The sequence below is a fragment of the Molossus molossus genome, unplaced genomic scaffold (assembly GCF_014108415.1).
Source record: "Molossus molossus isolate mMolMol1 unplaced genomic scaffold, mMolMol1.p scaffold_m16_p_1, whole genome shotgun sequence".
In the NCBI taxonomy this organism is placed as follows: Eukaryota; Metazoa; Chordata; class Mammalia; order Chiroptera; family Molossidae; genus Molossus; species Molossus molossus.
The window spans coordinates 187,916,448-187,940,273 of NW_023425344.1; the positions used below are offsets into that span (position 1 = coordinate 187,916,448).

Below are 23,826 nucleotides of genomic sequence, written 5' to 3' on the forward strand. Positions count from 1 at the left end.
CAAGACATACAAATGGCCAGGAGACATGAAAAATGCTCAATGTCACTAATCATCAGAGAGATGCAAATTAAAACAACTATGAAGTATCACCTCACACTTGCCAGAATGGCTGTCATCAAGAAATCATCAAACAACAAGTGCTGGTGAGGGTGTGGAGAAAAGGGGACTCTAGTACACTGTTGGTGGGAATGCAGACTAGTGCAGCCACTATGGAAAACAATATGATGCTTCCTCAAAAAATTAAAAATGCATTTGCCATTTAACCCAGTGATTCCACTTCTAGTAATATATCCTAAGAAGCCTGAAACACCAATCAGAAAGAATATATGCACCCCATATGTTCATAGCAGCGCTATTTACAATAGCTAAGATCTGGAAACAATCCGAGTGTCCATCAGTAGATGAGTGGATAAAAAAGCTGTGGTACATTTACACAATAGAATACTATGCAGCTGTAAGAAAGAAAGATCTTTTACCCTTTGGGACAATATGGAGGGACCTGGAGAGTATTATGCCGAGTGAAATAAGTCAGTCAGAGAAAGACAAGTACCACATGATCTCATTTACAGATTATCATGAACAAAATAAGCTGTCAGTCAAAATAGATCCAGAGTCATGACTGACAAACCTTAGAGGGATGGGGGTGGGGATGTGGGAAGAAATAAACCAAAGAACTTATATGCAAATACGTACAGCCGATGGACACAGACTTTAGTTTGGGGAAAACAGGAGGGGAGTGGGAGCGGGGAGGGGGTGGTCAATGGGAGAAAAAAAGGGGGACATCTGTAATGCTTTCAATAATAAAAACTTTATTGTTAAAATAAATGCTAATCATCATCTGAGCCTTCAGTGAGTGATAATCTTTGCTAGGGAGGTTTTTGCGTGAGTGTTGATGGCTGCTGACTGGTTAGGGGGGCCGCTGCTTAAGGTGGGCATGGCTGTAGTAATTTCTTAAAATGAGACAACAATGAGGTTTGGAGCATGGACTGACTCTTCCTTTCACAAATGACTTCTCTATAGTGTAAGATGCTGTTTGATAGCATTTTACCCACAGTAGAATAGGAGTTAATACTTTCAAACCCTGCTGCTGATTTATCAACTAAGTTTATGTACTATTCTAAATCTTTGGATGTCATTTTCAACAATTTTCATAGCATCTTTATCAGGAATAGATTCCATCTCAAGAAACTACTTTCTTTGTTCATCCTTCAGAACCAACTCCTCATTTACTGAAGTTTTATCATGAGATTGTAGCAATTCAGTCACATCTTCAGGCTCTGCTCCTAATTCTACTTCTCTTGCTATTTCCACCACACCTGCAGTGAGTGACTCCTTCCACTGAAGTTTTGAACCCTTCAAAGTCACCCAAGAGAGTTAGAATCAACTTCTCCCAAACTCCTGGTAACGTTCAAATGTTGACCTCTTCCCATAATTTGTGAATGTTCTTAATGGCATCTATGCTGATGAGTCCTTTTCAGAAGGTCTTCCATTTACTTTGCCCAGATCCATTAGAGGAATCACAAGCTATGGCAACTATAACCTTGCAACATGCATTTCTTATATAATAAGATTTTCAAGTCAAAATTACTCTTTGATCCATGGACTGCAGTATGAATTGTGTTAGCAGGCATTAAAACAACATTAATCTTGTACATTTCCATCAGAGCTCTTGGGTGACCATGTGTATTGTCAGTAAGCAGTATTTTGGAAGGGACTTTTTATGAGCAGGTCTCAGCAGTGGACATGAAGTATTCAAGTAAGTCATGTTGTAGACATTTGTGCTATCATCCAGGCTTTGTTGTTCCATTATAGAGCACAGACAGAGTAAATTGAGCTTAATTCTTAAGGGCCCCAGGATTTCCAGATGGTAAATGAGCAATGGCTTCTATTTGAAGTCACCAGCTGCATTAACCCCTAATAAGAAATCAGCCTGTCTTAGCTAGATCTTCTGTATACTTGCTGCCGCTTCTACACCAGCATTTGCGGCTTCACTTTGCACTTTTATGTTATGGAGATGGCCTCTTTTCTTAAACCTCATAACCCAACCTCTGCTAGCATCTTCCTCACCTCTCTCAGACTTCATAAAACTGAAGAGAGTTAGGGCCTTGCTCTAGATTATGCTTTGGCTTAAGAAAATGTTGTGGCTGGTTTTGATCTTCTATCTAGACTACTAAACCTTTCTCTAGGTCAGCATCAGGCTGTTTTGCTTTCTTATCACTTGTGTGTTCGCTGGAATAGCATTTTTAACTTTCTTCAAAAATGTTTCCTTTGTATTAACAGCTTGGCTAACTGGTGCAAGAGACCTAGCTTTCAGCTTGTCTCAGCTTTTGACATGCCTTCTTCATTAAGCTTAATTATTTCTGGCTTTTGATTTAAAGTGAGAGACATGCAACTCTTTCTTTCGCTTGAACACTTAGAGGCCATTGTAGGGTTATTAATTGGCCTAATTTCAATATTGTTGTGTCTTGGGAAATAGGAAGGGTTGAGGAGAAATAGAGGAAGGACCTGCTGATGGAGCAGTCAGAAAACACAGCATCCATCAATTAATTTTGTTTTTATATGGGCATGGTTCATGAAGCCTCAAAACAATTATAATAGTAACATCAAAGATCATTAATCACAGATCACCACAACAAATACGATAATAGTAAAAGAGTCTGAAATATTGCAACGATTACTAAAATGTGACACAGACACAAGAAGTGAGCAAATGCTGTTGGAAAAATGGCACCGATAGACTTGCTTGATGCAGGGTTATCACAAACCTTCAGTTTGTGAAAAACACAACACAGTGTGAGATAAAAGTAGGTTTACAGCTCTTTGTATGAAAAAATAATAATAAATAAACTGTTTCATGTACTCACACTGTAAACCTACTTTTGCCCCACTCTGTATTTACAAAGCTCAATAGAGCAAAGTGCATTAAAATGAGGTATGACTGCATATCTAATCTACATCTACATCCACATCTATATAGCTTTGATAAACTGAAAATAAAAATAAATTTCATTAATGTGAAAAAAGACAGCTGTCTAAACCTTTAAAAATTATACTTAATAGCAAAAACTAGAATTCTTTCTGAGCCAGAGACAAGATGAGAGCCCACTAACAATATTGAATAATATCCAAATTCCAGTATAATTTTCTTTCTTCTTCTTCTTTTTTTTTTAATCCTCACCCGAGGACATTTTTCCATTTTTTGTTCAGGTAGAGTGGAAGGGAGAGAGAGGAACAGAGAGACAGAAAGAAACATCGATGCGAAAGAAACACATCGAGTGGCTGCCACCCGCACGACTGACCAGAGCCGGGGACAAACTGCAACCAAGGTACATGCCCTTAGCAGGAACCGAACCCGGGTCTCTCAGGACCGCAGGCCGATGCTCTAACCGCTGAGCCAAACCAGCCAGGGCCAGTATAATTTTCTATATGCCAATAATTACCCACTTTAATACCATAATGGAAAAACAATCTCATTGACATTAGTAATAAAATTTAAGATATCCAGGAGTAAATTTAACAGAGAATGTGTGGAACTTATATGAAGAAAACCACACAAATTTACAGATGAAGCTAAAATAAGATCCTGATGTTTTACTCCCTTCCACAATATGAACAACGTATGGAATAAAATATTAAAGACACAAAAATATGTAAGAATAATACAGGAGAACACAGGTAAATATTTGCATGATCTTATGAAGAAAGCCTTCTTAAATATTATGGCAGTAAAGGTAGAATATTTAAATTGAAAATTATAGCTCCATGAAAATATAAAGTTCTATATAGCAAAAAAATACTTTCCAATTAAAAGGCCATAAAGTGGTATAAATATGTATAATATATATTACTGAGAAGGCTTAATAGTTTTAAAGCATAAAGAGCTCTTAGAAATTTAAAACAAAACAAAACAAAAAACAGCTAAAAATGCCCAAAGTTCATAAATAGGCAACTCACAATAATAGAAACACAAAGACTGATAAAAACCTAAAAACCTAAAAAACCTAAAAAAAAAACATTGTTAGTAAAATGTATGAAATTGATAACATTTATGTCTATCATTTATGCACACATTTAAATATATAATATCAAATGTTGGCAAGAAAATGGGTGAGATCTATCACAAACTCTATTTTTATAAATATAAATTGGTGCTACTTTTCTAGAGAACAATTTGTCAACATGTATCAAAAAACTTAGATTTTCATATTTCTTTTCCCATGTGGCTCCACTTCTAGAAATTTATCTTAAGAAACTACTCATGTGTGGTCAGTCTTTGTTAGCCACCACCATGGCGTACCGTCCTCATCTTCAGGTACTTGCAAACAGATCTCGGATTCAGGTATGGCTTTATGAGAAACTGAATATGCAGATAGAAGGCTGTATCACTGGTTTTGATGAGTATATGAACCTTGTATTAGATGATGTAGAAGAGATTCATTCTTAAACAAAGTCAAGAAAACAACTAGGTCGGATCATGCTAACAGGAGATAATATTATTCTGCTCCAAAGTGTCTCCAACTAGAAATTGTTGAGAAGCAATAGTTTGTGGTTTTCAGTTGTTCTTTGTTGGGGGTGTAGTTCTTAAACATTTATTCATATTGCTTTCATTACCCATATGTACTACTAGGTGACAATAAATTATGTTGTGCTGTTTTTATTTTTAAAACAAGAAAGAAACTACTGAGAAAAAAAAAATGGCGGCGAAGTGAATGGAGCGAACCAGACCGTCTCCCAAGACCAAACTGGATTTACAACGAAAATAAAGGCAAACCGTCAGGAAAGGGCAGCCGAAGGACATCTTGGAGGACCACTTAACCAGAAACACCCACTCAGTCCTGGTAGGCTTGCGAGGACGGGAGAGGGGACCCAGAGCCCAGGGCAGCGGCCTGGGCAGGGGCCAGGGAACTAAACGGGAAGTTAATTCTACCGTCTTTCTTCCCACCGTGCACGGCCCTGGGAACTCTGTAGCCAGCTAAACTCTCCGCTGAAGCCGCACAGACTCCTGGCCCCCAGGGAACTGGGCAGGACCAGGGAACTCGGCGGGACCGGGGAACGCGGCGGAAAGTTAATTCTACCGTCTCCCTTCCCGCCGTGCTCGGCCCTGGAAACTCTGTAGCCGCTGAAGCCGCACAAACTCACGGCCCCCAGGGAACTCGGCGGGACCGGGGAACGCGGTGGAAAGTTAATTCTACCGTCTCCCTTCCCGCCGTGCACAGCCCTGGAAACTCTGTAGCCAGCTAAACTCTCCGCTGAAGCCGCACAGACTCCCAGCCCCCAGGGAACTGGGCGGGACCAGGGAACTCGGTGGGACCGGGGAACTTGGCGGGAAGTTAATCCTACCGTCTCCCTTCCCACCGTGCACGGCCCTGGAAACTCTGTAGCCGGCTCAACTCTCCGCTGAAGCCGCACAGACTCGTGGCCCCCAGGGAACTCCGCGGGACCGGGGAACTCAGCGGGAAGTTAATCCTACTGTCTCCCTTGCCACCCTGCATGGGCCCTGGGAACTCTGTAGCCAGCTAAACTCTCCACTGGAGCCGCACAGACTCGAGGGCCCCAGGGAACTCAGCTGGACCAGGGAACACAGTGGGACCAGGGAACTCCGCGGGACCAGGGAACTCAGCAGGAAATTATTCCCACTGCCTCCCTTGCCACCCTGCATGGGCCCTCGTAACGCTATAGCCTACTAAACTCTCGGCTGGAGCCACACAGACTCCCGGAGAACAGGGGACGTGGCGGGATTAAAGTGGGTCCTCCCTGGTGCATCCAAACCCAGGAGAGGGAGCCACAAACAGCAAAACACCAACACCCACTGGGAAAACTTGGCAGACTCCAAAGCCCACTGTGATAACGAAAATGGTGAGAAACAGAAACAAAAGCCAAATGAAAGATCAAGAGACCTCTACAGAACATGAAATAAATGAGGTGCAGTTAAGCAAGTTAACAGAACTAGAATTTAGAGCCATGATGTTGCGGAAGCTCAACAGCATGTGTAAGGACATGAGCAACATGAGTAAAGACATAGAAATGTTGAAAATAAACCATCTGGAAATGAAAAACCAACAGGAAGAAATGAAGAATGACATATCAGAAATGAAAAACACACTGGAAGGTCTAAAAAGCAGAGTAGGGGAAGCTGAGGACCGGATCAGTGAATTAGAAGACAGGCTTGAAGAAATCAACCAATCAGAAAACCAAAAGGAAAAAAAGATTAAAAAACAAGAAGAGAGCTTAAGAGAATTGTGGGACAACTGGAAACATAATAATATTCGTATCACAGGAGTCCCTGAAGAAGAAGAAAGTAAGCGAGAGCTAGAGAATATATTCAAAGAAATAGTGACAGAAAACTTCCCTAATTTGGTGAAGGAAGAAGGCATTCAAGTTCAAGAAGCTCAGAGAGCCCCAAGTAAGAAGAACCTAAACAGGCCCACACCAAGACACATAGTAATCAAACTGCCAAAAATTAAAGACAAAGAGAGGATCCTAAAAGCAGCAAGAGATAAGGAACAGGTTACCTACAAAGGAACCCCCATTAGGCTCTCAACTGACTTTTCACAAGAAACATTACAGGCTCGAAGGGAATGGCATGAAGTAATCAAGGTCATGAAAAACAAGGATCTGAATCCAAGACTACTCTACCCAGCAAGGCTATCGTTCAAAATAGAAGGTCAAATAAAGAGCTTCCCAGACAAAATCAGGCTAAGGGAGTACATTAGCACCAAACCAGCACTGCAAGAAATGTTAAAAGGACTGCTGTAATTACCAGGAGAAATGGGAAGAAAAATAGAACCACACTAAACAAAAATGGCAATAAATAAGTACATATCAATAACCACCTTAAATGTAAATGGACTGAATGCTCCCATAAAAAGACACAGAGTAGCTGATTGGATAAGAAAGCAAGACTCATCTATATGCTGTTTACAAGAGACCCACCTCACAACAAAAGACTCACATAGATTGAAAGTGAAGGGATGGAAAAAAAATCTTTCAAGCAAATGGAAAAGAAAAAAAAGCTGGGGTAGCAATACTGGTATCTGATAAAATAGACTTCAGATTGAAGGCCATAACTAGAGACAAAGAAGCCCACTACATAATATTGAAAGGATTTATCCAACAGGAAGATATAACCTTGATAAACATATATGCACCCAATATAGGAGCACCAAAATATATTAAAAAACTATTGGAGGACTTCAAAGGAGAAATCGATAGCAATACAATCATAACAGGGGACTTCAACACCCCGCTCACATCACTGGATAGATCCTCTAGACAAAAAATTAGCAAGGAAACAGAGACTCTAAATGAAGCACTAGACCAAATGGATTTAATAGATATCTACAGAGAAATACACCCCAAAACTACAGAATTCACATTCTTCTCAAGTGCACATGGAACATTCTCAAAGATAGACCATATGTTAGGGCACAGACTAAGTCTCTACAAGTTCAAGAAGACTGAAATTATAACAAGCATCTTCTCAGACCACAATGGTATGAAACTAGAAATCAATTGCAAGAAGAACATACAAAGACATTTTAACACATGGAAGCTAAATAGAATGTTATTAAACAATGAATGGGTCACCGAGGAAATCAAGGAAGAAATCAAAAACTTCCTGGAAACCAATGAAAATGAGGACACAACAATACAAAATCTATGGGATGCAGCAAAAGCAGTTCTGAGAGGGAAGTTTATAGCACTACAGGCCTACCTCAAAAAAGAAGAAAAATCTCTAACAGACTACCTAACCTCACAACTTAAAGAACTAGAGAGTAAACAAAAAGAAAACCCCAGAGCAAGTAGAAGAAAGGAAATAGTAAGGATCAGAGCAGAAATAAACGACATAGAGACCAAAAAAACAATCCAGAGGATCAATAAAACAAAGAGCTGGTTTTTCGAAAAGATAAACAAGATTGATGGACCCTTAGCTAGACTCACCAAGAAACAAAGAGAGAGAACCCAAATACATAAAATCAGAAATGAAACAGGAGAGATAACAACTGACCCTACAGAAATACAAAAGATCATTAACAACTACTATGAAAAATTATACGGCAACAAATTCGAAAATCTAAGCGAAATGGACAAATTTCTAGAAACACATAGTCTCCCAAAACTGGATCAGATAGAGATTGAAAACTTGAACAGACCAATAACAACAGAAGAAATTGAAGATAGATGTAATCAAGACTCTTCCAGCAAACAAAAGCCCAGGCCCGGATGGCTTCACAGGGGAGTTTTACCGAACATTCAAAGAAGAACTAATACCCATTCTCCTCAAACTATTTCAAAAAATTCAAGAAGAAGGAAGACTTCCAAACTCGTTTTATGAAGCCAGCATAACTCTAATTCCAAAACCAGAAAAAGACACAACAAAGAAAGAAAACTACAGGCCAATATTCCTGATGAACATAGATGCCAAAATCCTGAACAAAATACTAGCAAATCGAATCCAGCAATACACCAGAAAAATTATCCACCATGACCAGGTGGGATTCATCCCAGGGAGGCAAGGCTGGTACAATATTCGCAAATCCATAAATGTGATACACCACATAAATAAATTGAAGAATAAAAACCACATGATCATATCAATAGATGCTGAAAAAGCCTTTGACAAAATCCAGCATCCATTTCTGATAAAAATGCTCAGCAGTGTGGGAATTGAGGGATCATACCTAGACATAATAAAGGCTATATATGAAAGACCTACAGCCAACATCATACTCAATGGGCAAAAACTAAAAGCATTTCCCTTAAGAACAGGAACAAGGCAAGGATGCCCACTTTCGCCACTCCTATTTAACATAGTACTGGAAGTCTTAGCCACAGCAATCAGACAGGAAGAAAAAATAAAAGGGATCCAAATTGGAAAGGAGGAAGTGAAATTGTCATTATTTGCAGATGACATGATACTGTACATAGAAAACCCCAAAGACTCCACCAAAAGCTTACTAGACTTAATAAATGAATTTGGCAAAGTAGCAGGATACAAAATTAACGTCAAGAAATCGATGGCATTCTTATACACCAATGATGAACTCACAGAAAGAGAAACTAAGCAAACAATCCCATTTACCATTGCGGCAAAAAAATTAAGATACCTAGGAATAAACTTAACCAAAGAGATAAAGGACCTATTCGCAGAAAACTACAGGTCTTTGAAAAAAGAAATAGAGGAAGATGTAAAAAAGTGGAAGAACATACCCTGTTCATGGATTGGGAGAATTAACATCATTAAAATGTCCATATTACCCAAAGCAATCTATAGATTCAACGCAATCCCCATCAAAATACCAACGGCATACTTCAAAGAATTAGAACAATTACTTCAAAAGTTCATATGGAACCAAAAAAGGCCTCGAATAGCCACAGCAATCTTGAAAAGGAAGAACAAAGTTGGAGGGATCACAATACCAGATTTCAGGTTATACTACAAAGCCGCCATAATCAAAACAGCCTGGTACTGGCACAAGAACAGGCATATAGACCAGTGGAACAGAATAGAGAACCCAGAAATGGACCCTAGGCAATATGCTCAATTAATATTTGACAAAGGTGGCAAGAGCATACAGTGGAGTAAGGACAGCCTCTTTAATAAATGGTGCTGGGAAAATTGGACAGCTACTTGCCGAAAAATGAAACTAGACCATCAACTTACACCCTACACCAAAATAAACTCAAAATGGATAAAAGACTTAAATGTAACTCATGAATCCATAAAAATCCTAGAGGAGACTGTGGGCAACAAAATCTCAGACATCATACGCAGCAGAATTTTTACTGACACATCACCTAAGGCAATAGAAACAAAGGAGAAAATGAACACATGGGACTACATCAAACTCAAAGGTTCTGCACAGCGAAAGATACAATCATCAAAACGGAAAGGCTACCCACTGTATGGGAGAGCATAATTGCCAATGATATATCAGATAAGGGGTTAATTTCCAATACATATAGAGTGCTCATACAACTCCACAAAAGGAAGACAAAGAATCCAATTAAAAAATGGGCAGAGGAACTAAATAGACACCTCTCCAAACAGGACATACAAATGCCTAAGAGACATATGAAGAAATGTTCATCATCACTAATCATCAGAGAGATGCAAATCAAAACAACAATGAGGTATCACCTCACACCTGTCAGAATGGCCGCCATCAACAAATCATCAAACAACAAGTGTTGGCGAGGGTGTGGAGAAAAGGGGACTCTAGTACACTGTTGGTGGGAATGCAGACTGGTGCAGCCACTATGGAAAACAATATAGTGTCACCTCAAAAAATTAAAAATTGATCTCCCATTTGACCCAGTGATCCCACTTCTAGGAATATACCCTACGAAGCATAAAACACCAATCAGAAAGAATATATGTACCCCCATGTTTGTAGCAGCAATATTTACAATCGCTAAGATCTGGAAACAGCCCAAGTGCCCATCAGTAGACGAATGGATTAAAAAGCTGTGGTACATATACACAATGGAGTACTACGCAGCGGTAAGAAAGAAAGATCTCTTATCCTTTGAGACTACATGGAGGGACCTGGAAAGTATCATCCTAAGTGAAACAAGCCAAACAGAGAAAGACAAATTTCATATGATCTCACTGATTTGTGGAATATAATGAACATAACAGTTTGAGGACAATCCCCTAAGGAGTGGGGAGGTGAGAGAGGGATGAACCATAGAACTTATATGCATGTATGCATGAACAGTGGACATGGACAACAATCTGGGGAAGGAGCAGGGAGGGAAGGGGGAGGAGGGAATCAGTGGGGGGAAAAAAGGAGAATCATTTGTAACAAAAATTAATAAAAAAAAAATTCACAGTAAAAAAAAAAAAAAAAGAAAGAAACTACTCATGGGTAAGCAGTCGTTAGCTCTAAATATATTCACAGCAATTTTGTAAATAATAATGAATATTGAACAGTAACCTGAGAATAGAAATAAAGGGCTAATACATTCATTAATTTTTAAAATGGTGTAGAAAAATATTTGTTGATAAAAAATTCCATAATACATTTACTTCATTATGAGTATATAATTCAATCAAATTTTTCTAAATTTTTAAAGGAAAATAAAAGTGACAAATAGTGAAATATATGTAATTTATCTATAAATAATAGAATTAGAATTCTTACCTTTTAGTGCTTATCTATTTCTTTTAATTTTTGAAAAGGACTATGTTAGTTATAATCAGGAAAAAATAAAAGTAATTTTGAAATTTAAAAATTAACATTTACTGAGGTGGACAGACTAGTGGTGGCACTTAAAATATTTATAGCTTTAACATTATATAATTTTAAGTGTATTTTTGAAAATGTTTCTAATAGTAACTAAAAAATGATTATAATTCTAATAAAAATCTCATTGAGATTTTTTTAATTGACAAAGTAATCCTAACAGTAATACAAAGAATTCTTAATTTTTTCTTTTTAAAATTTTTATTAAATTTATTGGGGTCATTTGGTTAATAAAATTGTATAGGTTTCAGGTGTACAATTCTATATCATCTGTATACTGTATTGTGTTCACCACCCAGTCAAGTCTCCTTCTGTCACCACTTACGGCCCTTTTACCCTCTTCTATCTCTCCCACCCTCCTTTTCCTCAAGTAATCTCCATATTGTTTTTGTGTCTGTGAGTTTTGTTTTGTTTAATCCCTTCACGTTTTTCACCCAGCCACCCAAACCCCCTATCTGTTAACAGCTGAATGCCTGTTCTCTGAATCTATGAGTCTGTTTCTATTTTGTTAGTTTACTTTGTTCATTAGATTCCACATATAAGTAAAATAATATGATATTTGTCTTTCTCTTACTTATTTCATGTAGCATAATACTCTCCAGGTCCATCCATGCTGTTGCAAAAGGTAAGATTTTCTTCTTTTTTATGGCCGAGTAGTATTCCATTGTGTAAATGTACCAATGCTTTTTTATCCCCTCATCTGTGGACGGGCACTTGGGCTGATCCCAAATCTTGGTTATTGTAAATAACGAAGCAATGAACATAGGGGTACATACATTCTATTGAATCAGTGTTTCAGGTTTCTTCAGATATATCATTGGATGTGAAATTGCTAGGTCATAAGGTAGTTCCATTTTTAATTTTTTGAGGAAACTCCATATAGTGGCTGCACAGTCTGCATTTCCACCATCAGTGCACAGTGGTTCCCTTTTCTTCACATCCTCACCAACACTTGAGTTTGTTGATTTATTGATGATAGCCATTCTGACAGGTATGAGGTGATATCTCATTGTGGTTTTAATTTGCATTTTTCTGATGATTTCTGATGGTGAGCATCTTTTCACATGTCTATTGGCCATCTGTATTTCCTCTTTGGAGAAAAGTCTAAATGTCTTCTAAGGTCCATTGCCCATTTTTAATTGGATTGTTTGTGTTTTTGGCATTCAGTTGTATAAGTTCTTTACAAATTTTGAATATTAACCCCTTATCAGATTCATCTTTGGAAAATATGTCCTCCCATTCTGTGGGCTGTCTTTTCACTTTGTTGATGGTTTCCTTTGCTGAGCAAAAATTTTTTGTTTGATGTAGCACCATTTGTTTATTTTTTCTTTTGTTTCTGTTGCCTGCGGAGGTATATCAGAAAAAAAATATTGCTCCGAGAAATGTCCGAGATTTTATTGCCTGTTTTCTTCTAGAATTTTTATGGTTTCAAGTCTAACATTTAAGTCTTTATCCATCCTGAGTTTATTCTTGTATGTGGTGTAAGAAGGTGGTATAGTTTTATTTTTTTGCTTGTATCTGTCTAATTTGCCCAACACCATTTATTAAATAAACTATTTTACCCCACGATATGTTCTTGTCAAATATTAAATGACCATAAAGCTGTGGATTTATTTCTGGGCTCTCTATTCTGTTGCATTGATTTATATGTCTGTTTTTATGCCAGTACCATGCTGATTTGATTATTATGACCTTGTAGTATAGTTTGATATCAGGTAGTATGATTCCTCTAACTTTGGTCTTCCCTCTAAAAATTGCTGTGGCTATTCGGGGTCTTTCATAATTCCATATACATTTTTGGAATATTTTTTCTAGTTATGTGAACTAAGCCATTGGCATTTTGATAAGAATTGTGTTGAATCTATAAATTGAGTTGGGTAGTATGGATATTTTAATGAGGTTAATTCTTCCTATCTATAAACATGGTGTATACTTCCACTTATTTGTATCTTTACTTTCTTTCTTCAGTGTCTTATAATTTCTAAGTACAGGTCTTTTATGTCCTTGGTTAAATTTCTTCCAAGGCATTTTATTATTATTTTTTATGCAATTGTAAATGGGGTTGCTTTCTTAGTTTCCCTTTCTGATAGCTCACTATTGGTGTGTAAAAATGCAACTGATTTCTGGATATTTGTTTTGTATCCTGCTACTTTACTGAATTCATTTATCAGTTCTAGTAGTTTGTGTGTGTGTGAAATCTTTAGGGTTCTCTATATACAATATCATGTCATCTGCAAATAATGATAGTTTTATTTCTTCCTTTCCAATTTGGATGCTTTTTATTTCTTCTTCTTGTCTGATTGCTGTAGCTAGGAATTCCAGTCCTATGTTAAATAAGAATGGCAAAAGTGGACATCCCTGTCTTGTTCCTGATCTTAAGATAAATGATTTTAGTTTTTGCCATTGAGTATGGGCTGTGGGTTTGTCATATATGGCCTTTATTATGTTGAGGTATGTCTCCCCTATTCCCACTTTGCTGAGAATTTTTATCATAAATGGGTGCTGGATTTTTTCAGATGCTTTTCTGCATCTATTAATATGATGTGGTTTTTATCCTTCATTTTGTTTATGTGGAGTAACACATTTATTGATTTGTGGATATTATACCAACCCAGGAATAAAGCCCATTTTGATTATAGTGCCTGATCTTTTCAATGAATTGCAGGATCCAGTTTGCTAATATTTTGTTGAGGATTTTTGCATCTACATTCATCAGGGATACTGGCTTATAATTTGCTTTCTTTGTAGTATCCTTATCTGGTGTTGGACTTAGGATAATGCTAGCCTTGGAAAATGAGCTTTGCAGTCTTCCCTCCTCTTGAGTTTTTTTGTAATAGTTTAAGAAGGGTAGGTGTTAGTTCTTCTTTGTTTGGTAAAAGGAATTCTTAATTTTTTATAGAGAAGGAGAACCGATATGGGAGAGAACTGCACTAAGTATAGGATATAAATTATTAAATAACATGAGAATGAAATATACACATTAAAGTAAATTTTTAAATCACTTCTAGTGATGTGAAAATGCCAACAATCTAATATTCTGTGTAAAAAGAATATGAGTCCAGCTATTTTAAAAAATAGAGAGATTGCCCAGCCAGTGGCTCAGTGGTTGAGCGTCAACACATGTACCAAGAGGTCACCGGTTCAATTCCAAGTCAGGGCACATGCCCAGGTTGTGGGCCAGGTCCCCAGTGGGGAGCATGCAGGAGGCGGCCAATCGTTGTTCCCTCTCATCAATGTTTCTCTCTCTCTCTCCCTCTCCCTTCTTCTCTCTCTAAAATCAATTTAAAAAAAAGAGATAGATAAATGATAAAAAATAAAAGGAAATTAAAAATTATCTATGGAATTATCTATATAATTACAGTAATTATATTTTCTGTGGAAATATAATTTTTCAAGAAAGATGAAAACAAATACCATACCGTTATCATCTTTTTCTTATGGTACTTCCTTAGAAATGCCTTGTATTTTTCCACTTTTTCTTGAGAACCTTTAAAAAAATGAGAATTCACAACATATATGTCTGTTTGTGTGTATATACATATATATCTCTCCTTTAAAAGAGAAAAATATTTAAATACTTTAAATAAAAAATATATAAAAGTATTCAATAGGATCAACTAGCTATTTTGATAAGCACAATGCTAGACACAGAAACTCTTGTTGAATGAGTAAATAACTATAATATCTTCTGTTTCCTTTTGTTTTTTAGAAATGTCATACTCCAACTATTTTGTCTATAGTACTTATTCCTATACATAAAGTTTTACTTCAGTCTCTTCTTACTGAACAAGCCCATGTTTTTCAAATAGCTCAGTCACTTACATTGTGGTTTCATGGTCATCTTAAATTCAAGGAAGTACATGACTTTGGAGCAAGGCCCAGTGAAAGACTATAAGGAATCTGAAGTCAGTTAACCTAGACTTGAGTCAAGCTCTGGTATTTATATATTGAGAACAATTAATATACGTAACATTAGTTTTTAGATATGTGCGCTCTTGCTCTCTCTCTCTCTCTCTCTCTCTCTCTATATATATATATATATATATACACACATATATATATATATATCTCAGAATTTGAAAAATAGAAGTCCATAAAAATATTAAATATCTAAATAATATGACTAAATTTATTTAATGCATAGAAAATACCTTATAGTTATAACCAATATCAGCATTTTTAAGGCTTATCTATGACAAGTTTGCCTGTTAAATAAAAAATAAGACAAGAATCGCTATTAGTATCTAAAAACTTTTCTGAAAGTATTAATTATATAATAACAAAGTTATACAAATACTGAAAAGAAGTAAAAATTATCACTACTAGCAGGTATGCTTTTTACTCAGTCTGCAGCTATCCAGTACTGAATACTAAATACATGAGCCCAGCTCATGTAGATCCACTCTCACCCACTTTTACTTTGGGTTTTAGGTACTTATGTTCTCATATCCTGACCCTTGCTGGCTCTCTTGTCTCTGGTACCAGTATCAGTTGATGCAACCCTGCTCCCTGATACTTGGCTACCTCTACTCCAGTTTAACAAAGTTTACTCTATCTGAGTCTATGTCTTAGCATGAATCCACATGTTCATGTTCAACTAAAAATCCGTACTGGATCATTTTATTTTTTGTTTGTTTTATGATTTTATTGTTTTTTTAGGGAGAGATAGAAACATCGATGTGAGAGAGAAACACTGATCGGCTGCCTCCTCTGCACCCCCTACTGGGGATCAAGCCCTCAATCTGGGCATGTACCCTGACAGGGAATCAAATCAGGACCTCTCAGTCCATGAGACAACACTCAATCTACTGAGCCGCACTGGCCAAGGTATACTGGACCATTTTGAAATGAAGAGGTTTAAAATAAAATAAATTTATTTTATGTTTTTAGATATTTTATACCTTAGGATTTCATTCTTTATAGCAATACACAGAGACAGGCAGGCAGACACACACACACACACAACTGACCATTACTCATATAAAAATAAAGTTTACCTGTTCCATAAATTACATTGTCCCACTCAAATATTTTAGAGGCATGTTTTTCCAAAAGAATCGAACATTCCTGTATTCTTGACTCTATGATCATGATTGCATCATATTTTCGAGGGACCTTTTCCCACAGATGTGTATAAATTGTAGAAAATGAACTATCTTCTTTTATCTTATTCACAATGCATGCCCATTTATCATCATCTCTAAAAAGGACTTCCCTTGGCCAATAATCCTACAAAAAAAACCAAAAACTTATTAAATATAACTTAAATCAATGAGCTAAAATTGAGGTTTTATTATACAGTATTATTTTTTATTAAATGTATTCTTTAAAAATTTTGAAACAATCATAAACTTTAGAAGTTTCAAATGCCTTATAAAAAACTTTTGTCCTGAATCATTTGGAAACGAGTTGCTTATCCACCATCCTTGAATATTTTAGTATGTATTTCCTAAAAACAAACAAATTATTCTATATAACCAAAATTAACCATCAGAATCAGAAAACTGGCATTGACACACTGGTTTCTATCTATTCCTCGGATTCTATTCAAGTTTTATCAACTGAACCAATAAGGCACTTTATAGCAAAAGGATCTAGTTCAGTATTACACATTATGTTTTGCTTCATACGTCATTAGTTCCTCAGTCTTTCCTGTGTACTTAAAACCATGAGTTCATACTGGTTTCTCTAATTCCAGTTCCAAACATTCTAGTTTTTTTCTCTTTCCATATTATAATTATCATCTTCAACAGTGAAAAACCTAGCTGCCATTATCTTTTTCTCCCTTTAAAAGCCTATTAAAGCCACCAATGCTAAAGGGATTAGTGTTAGGGCCAAGGTAGAGAATATGGTGACTAGTTAGACTTATCAAAGCCCACTCAACTCTAAAATTTAATGATGTGCACACTCTGCTACAGTCCTTACTGATGACCTTTACCTGGCAGGCAGGTTGTCCCTCTTTGTCCTATGTCTGTCAGACAATAGAACTGATACCTTCTGCTATGGTCTGAATGTTTGTGTCATCTCAAAATATGTATGTTGGAACCCTAACCCTAAAGGTGATGGTATTAGGCAGTGGTGCTTTGGGGAGGTGATTAGGTCATGAGGATAAAGCCTTCATGGTTGGTATTAATGGCCTTATAAAAGAGGCTCCAGAGAGCCTGCTCCTCCCTTCTACAATGTGAGGACACAGCCAGAAGGTTCTGTGTATGAGTCAGGAAGCAGATTTTGTACTAGACACTGAATCTGTTGGTGCCTTGACCTTGTACTCCCTAGCCTCCAGAACTGTGAGAAATAAATTTGTTGTTCATAAGCCAAAAAAATAAAAGCCCACTAAAGCATCATACATGTCTTTATTTATGAATTGTGCTCTCTAATGAGAACAAGTGCCTATATAATACCCAGCTTTTAATGTTAGAAAACTTTCCCAGAGGGATCTAGGTCCCTCTGCCATTTTGGAATAAAGAATATTACTTAGATACATCAGTGTACTCTCCCAAATCCTACAAACATATATTTTAAACAAGGCACACAACCACCTGGGTACTAAGTGTTGAAAAATACAAAGATCTCAGAAGAATAAGGTATGATCACAGGATACAATCCTTGCGGACAAACATGGTCAAATTAGAATGACAGCCACGTATGGGTCATTTAAATGGATGGATAGATGAATGAATAAACAAATCAATAAAACAACTATTCCCTGAATAAAGAGAATGAAATGAAATATTTTTCCTCTCAGTGATAAACTACCTTTGATCTTCTGTGAAAAAGCACACTAGGGATCTGAGTACCCTCTAAGTCTTTATTACAAACCTAGCAGGCCTGTTAACAAAATTTGACACTGATGCTCTAAGAGAAGATGAATTAAAGTATTACCAGGTAGAAATCACATCAAAGCAAAAAAAAAGGCAAGAAATAAGAAATAAAAAGCAGGGAAGATCAAATCTGATAAATAGTTAAGGAAGGATTCAAACCAACTCGTCAGTACCTAAATAACTAAAAAGGAATAAAACATGGTGATAGTACAGAGTAAGGCAGAAGAAGGAGGGTGTTAATTTAAGGGCAGGGATGTATCTCTTTTTTGTTCATTGTTGTATCTTCAATGTCCAGAACATCACCTGGCAAATAGCAGATAGTAAGTAAAATTCATTAAATGAATGAATAGAATATGAGAATTGATAATGAGACAACATTAATGGAATAAAAGGATGTCATCAAAAATGTAAAAATATTTTTATAAAAACAAAAATGGAAACAGAATGTTGATCAAGTGAAGGGGAGAAACGAGAAGAGAATGTGGGAATTGATCATAGAGATATGAGGAGAGAAATGATTGAAGGTAAGAAGGTACACAGCACTATAACAAAGGGTAGGGAGAGAGGATCGAGGAATAGAAGGTATAAAATATTAAAATGATAAAAGACAGCAATGGTGGAAATTGGCCAAAATGAGAGGGTTTTAGAGGATGTCATGAATAATAGCTAACATGTAGGTTCCAGGTCCTGTTCTAATGCTCATTAGTAGCAGAGCAAGATTTGAACATAGGCAACCTGGCAATCTGACACCAGAGCCACTACACAACTATGCAAATACATAGATTTGGTTTTATATTTTTAGAAAAAAAGAAAAAAGAAAATTAAACAGAGATACACTTTCCAGGAAGCCATAAGCAGTTTACAATATATTTTAATTTCTCGTTTGTTTTATTCACTTGTTTGTTTATATGTCTCATTTTAAAAAGAACGACATCGCCCTGGATGGTTTGGTTCAGCAGTTAGAGCGTCGACCTGCGGTCCAGAGAGACCCGGGTTCGGTTCCCGCTAAGGGCGTGTACCTTGGTTGCAGTTTGTCCCCGGCCCTGGTTGGTCGTGCGGGTGGCAGCCCCTCGATGTGTCCCCTTCACGTTGATGTTTCTCTCTCTCTCTCTTTCTCTCTCTCTCTCCCTCTCCCACTCTATCTGAACAAAAAATGGAAAAATGTCCTCAGGTGAGGATAAATAAATAAATAAAATAAATAAAAAGAACAACATCTTCATGAAGGCAAGGACCTTTGCCTGTTTTGATTCACTGATACGTTCTAAATATCTATGTGCCTGACACACAGTAGATGCTCAAAACTATTTTTAAATAAATTTGAGGAAATTATTAGTTTTATTCTGTCTATAAAATAAAAGTGTTGTCCAGCAAATAAGAAGTTAAATATCCAGTCATTTTATTCCTAGATGTTTTCAAATATCCCATAGTCCAACCTTTAAAAAAAAAACACTATAGAATACAAGTGTATTTGGTTGGGAAATCTGGACAATAAGAAAAAAATTACAGATAAACCCATAAATGACAAAATGGTACAACTGGATATGTTGTTTTACCAAATGTTATCTGATAAAAGTGGAAGGCTATCAATACAGAGGCTGACCTTTGCATACAAGGATGGTGCCTTAAGTTTGATTTTATTCTATCTTTGGTGAAGGGCTGGCATAAACCTGTGATCTTAATTTGATTACTATTTTTCTTAATTTGAACAAAATGACTGCTTTTTCACTTCAGGTAATTAGAAAATGTCATCTGATATCATCAGTTCTCCAATATGTATGATGGTATAGTTCAAATGTCTCTGTAATTATTTGCTGAGTTCGGCTTAATTTTAACTATAATCTCTTTTCCCTTGACATTAAAAAAAGACCCAAAACATTGTGATAAAGCTATTATAATTATTTACGTTAAAACAGTTGCAAAAAGTTTGTCTGAAAAGGAGTCCAGAATTTCTGGTTCTGCCACAGTGATTGAAATAAACTTTTGTAAACTAGGAACATTTTCATTTTCCATTTGCTTCTAAAGGAAACACAATCCTTTTTCAAAACATTTAAAAATGACCAAATACTATTTAAACAAATATAAGAACAGAAAATAGGTATTTAAAAATAGATATTTTTGAAACTCAATTGTTAACAGTTTAGTCACAGCAAATTCTGTTCATATTTAAGCATAAGTAAGTGCAATTAAAGCCTAATCTACTCAAAATATGTACACACCTCATTAAAAAAGCCTCCTGTTCTCTGCCTTCCACACTAATATCTTTTTCTTAGCCCTTGACATTCCTCAAAGCAAAATAAACCTGACCTTCAGATTCACAAGTGCATGAACTCAAGAGAAAACCCACACAATCCGAATAACTTCAAAAGTTAGTAGTGATACACATGGAAACTGGAGCTTTCAACATAAAAATATATTTTAAATATTTTACTCTGATTCAACATCAAAGAATGCTCATACAACACAACTGCAAATTACCTGTGAGCCTCAGTTGTGGTGAATGAATTAATGATGAAAGTAACTGTAATTGTCAAATATTCTTTAAGATGTTAATATATAAGACACAATATTATATTAGCAAAATTATATAGAAATATATCATTTCTGATAGCATATTGAACTAGAATTTTTTTTAAGTGAAAAAGAGACTAGAATAGTGACAAGAAGAAATGGCTACAAGATAAAGAGAGGGGGTAGATATTTGTAAGTGTTTCCCACATTGAAATGTATTTCCCATGTTCATTGCCATATTATTTAAAATGGCCATAATTAGGAAACAGCCCAAGTGTCCATCAGTACATGAGTGGATAATAAGCTGTGGCACATTTACATAATGGAATACTACTTGGCTGTGAAAAAGAAGGAAATTATACCTTTTGTAACAGCATGGATGGACCTGGAGAATATTGTGCTAAGTGAAATAAGCCAGGCAGAGAAATACAAACACCAAATGATATCACTTATATGTAGAATCTAATGAATAAAATAAACAAACAAAATAGAAACAGACTCATAGATAGAGAACAGACTGACCACTGTTAGAAGGGAGGGGTGCTGGAGGGCTGGGTGAAAAAGGGGAAGGGATTAAACAAACAAACCAAAACAACCTCGTAGACACAGACAGCAATATGGTGATTACCAGAGGGAAAGGGCAGTGGGGGGAGATAGAAGAAGGTAAATGGGCAATAAATAGTAATGAAGGAGACTTCACTTTGTGTGGTGAACACATAATACAATATACAGATGATGTATTATAGAATTTTACACACAAAACCTATAAAATTTTGTTAACCAATGTCACCCCAGTAAATTCAATAGAAATTAAAAAAAGAAAATGGGACTTATAAGAATTTCTGTTCTTAAAGTCTTTTCCTATGCTTTTTCCATCTTTATAACTGATATTTTAAAAGACGTAATTGGCATGTAAATAGAATGCTCTACTCACCAAATTTTGAAACTTTAAAAATTCTTCAATGTTCTTTGGAGGTACTGTCATTTCCTAATAAAGCAGAATCAATATTGTTCATTAACATAAATTCAGATTAATTATAATGCTTATACATATTTTATTTAAATAAATAAAGATACCAAACTTGTTATAATTTTCAGAGCCATAAGATGTTGTAAAATATTCACTTTGTAAAGTCCCTGCACTTTGAAAAGTGAAAGAGATCAATGTTTAAATTCTGTGCCTCCAAACCAAAAATTTGTAAGAGGCTACCCTCTGATACACTGCTCTTTTAGAAGAGCTCCACAAGAATCCTGCTAAATGTCCTCATTTCAAATTCCTACAAGAGTTCCAAGATATTTGGGGCTCTCTTGAATGGTGTCTACAACAAGTCCAGAGCCAAAATTATAATCACATGCTCCTCTTGCTGATGAAGTATTTTAAAAGCCACACCAGTGACACGGTAAAAGTACTTAAAATATTTGGATGTTTCAGTGTACAAAATAATAATCCTATTTTCACTAGTAGTTTCTTTGTAAATTAAAAACGTATCCTTTCATTAGACAAATTAATTTTAATTGAGACCACATCTTGCTCTGTGTACACATTCTTCCTGCTGCTTAGAAGGCTCCCTGTCCCAAACCCTCTCCCTCCAACCCATTCTTGGCCTATTTAACTCTTAATATTAAATATTAAATTAAAGCTAATTTTTTCTAGGAAGTGTAAGTTGGCCCCTAAAAAGATTTTCTATGGTAACAGACAGCAGGTGATTTATAGCTTTATAAGGACAGAAACTATGGTGTAATCACTGCTGAACTGTCAAAATGTCATACAGAGGCTGGCCCATGGCTAGTGCATAGTAAGTACTTTCAGTGTGCATTAATTAAAAATTAAGTGAGCAGATGAAGAGCAGAGAAATAGATAGGTACTTAATTTTTTAAAATAATAATAAACTAACATTTACAGAGAATGAAAAAACAGTGAAAAGATAAAAATTAGAGAAATTCAGAATAACCTATTATAGTACCCTAATGGTCTGATGATGACATGGCTAAAAAGACTGATTACATCTTAATTTACTAAAACACATATTTCTCATCAATAGATAAAACGATCAAGATTACAAAATCACAAGGCCATGTTCTGTAAAAATAACTACACATTTGAGGTTGAATATTCACTTTCCTAATATTAAAATACATGATGAATATAAGTATAAATATAAAACAGATAATACAGTAATAAAAATAAAGGATATAGATGACAACAAGTGTTCAGATACAAAGATGCACAGAGCTGTCAGAGAAATTTCATGGAAAGCCTGAGACTCTAGGCTTTGTCAGACTAAGAAGGGTAGGGAATAAGAGAGAAGGCACACAGTGTGTGTAGAGACAAAAACGGTCTGATATAACATCTTCAGGGATAGGGATTATAGCAATTTGGCTAGAAAGAAGTTTATTTTTAACTGCACAGAATATACAGGAGCCAAATTAAAACCATTTAAATGGTGACTTTTTTCTTGTAATGTCTGTCTAGTACAAATCAATTCTAGTACAAAGCACTATTCATAATACCCATATTTCAATGAAAGGGAATTAGAAAATGAATTAAGGAAGTGAAACTTGTGCAGGAGAGTTCCAGCTAATTTCAACATAAAAGTCCAAAGTTCTCAGTTAAAAGGAAGTGAGGCTCCTGTTAGGATGTAGGATGCAAAACACCTATGCTTACATGGTAACATGAATGACCTGGAACAAATAAAAATCTTACCTTTCTGTGGGGTTAGCAAAGAGTGGAGGATGCCAGAAAGCAGGGATAGTTATATCATTACTGACAATACAGAATCCCTTGTTTAAAAATTATTAAGAATTTTAAGATGGCAACATCAGACCATTAAACCAAGTGTAGGGCCCTCCAATCACGGGGCCCTGTGCAGCTGCAGGTCCATGAAGCTGCCTTACCTGGAAGCCTTGATGACCTGTAATCCGTAGAGATATATGCCCTTTATAAGCAAGTATAAAGCTGTGGCAGCTTCCTTACCCAGTAGAGAGATCTGCATTGGCCTGCCATAATTCAGTAACTGCAGAAATGAAGAGAAATCAGCTTATCCTTAGGCATCAGTGTGAGCTGGGGGGACAAACTGGAGTCTGAAAGACACACAAATGCAAAAAAAAAAAAAAAAAAAAAAAATTACCCCCACACCTTACTTCTAAAGTTTGTCCAAAAAAAAAGCAGCCATGAGGAGGGGCTGGGAAGTTAGAGAATTTATATAGACCAATGCATTCTTATAGTATTTGGATTCCAAGGCCCTGAC

The 23,826-nt window shown here is 36.2% G+C and overlaps 1 protein-coding gene across 1 annotated transcript in view; it reads right to left on the reverse strand.

Annotated features, from left to right (window-relative positions):
- The window catches only part of FAM227B (family with sequence similarity 227 member B), a 234,173-nt gene extending 210,678 nt beyond the window's left edge, over positions 1-23,495 (reverse strand). Inside the window, exons 1-4 of the mRNA XM_036249266.1 lie at positions 23,474-23,495; positions 21,513-21,566; positions 16,247-16,478; positions 14,669-14,736 (exon numbers count right to left, since the gene is read on the reverse strand). Coding sequence (XP_036105159.1) covers positions 14,669-14,736; positions 16,247-16,478; positions 21,513-21,563 — 351 coding nt within the window. The 5' untranslated portion in view covers positions 21,564-21,566; positions 23,474-23,495. The remainder of the gene's footprint in view (positions 1-14,668; positions 14,737-16,246; positions 16,479-21,512; positions 21,567-23,473) is intronic.
- Positions 23,496-23,826: the final 331 nt, after the last annotated feature.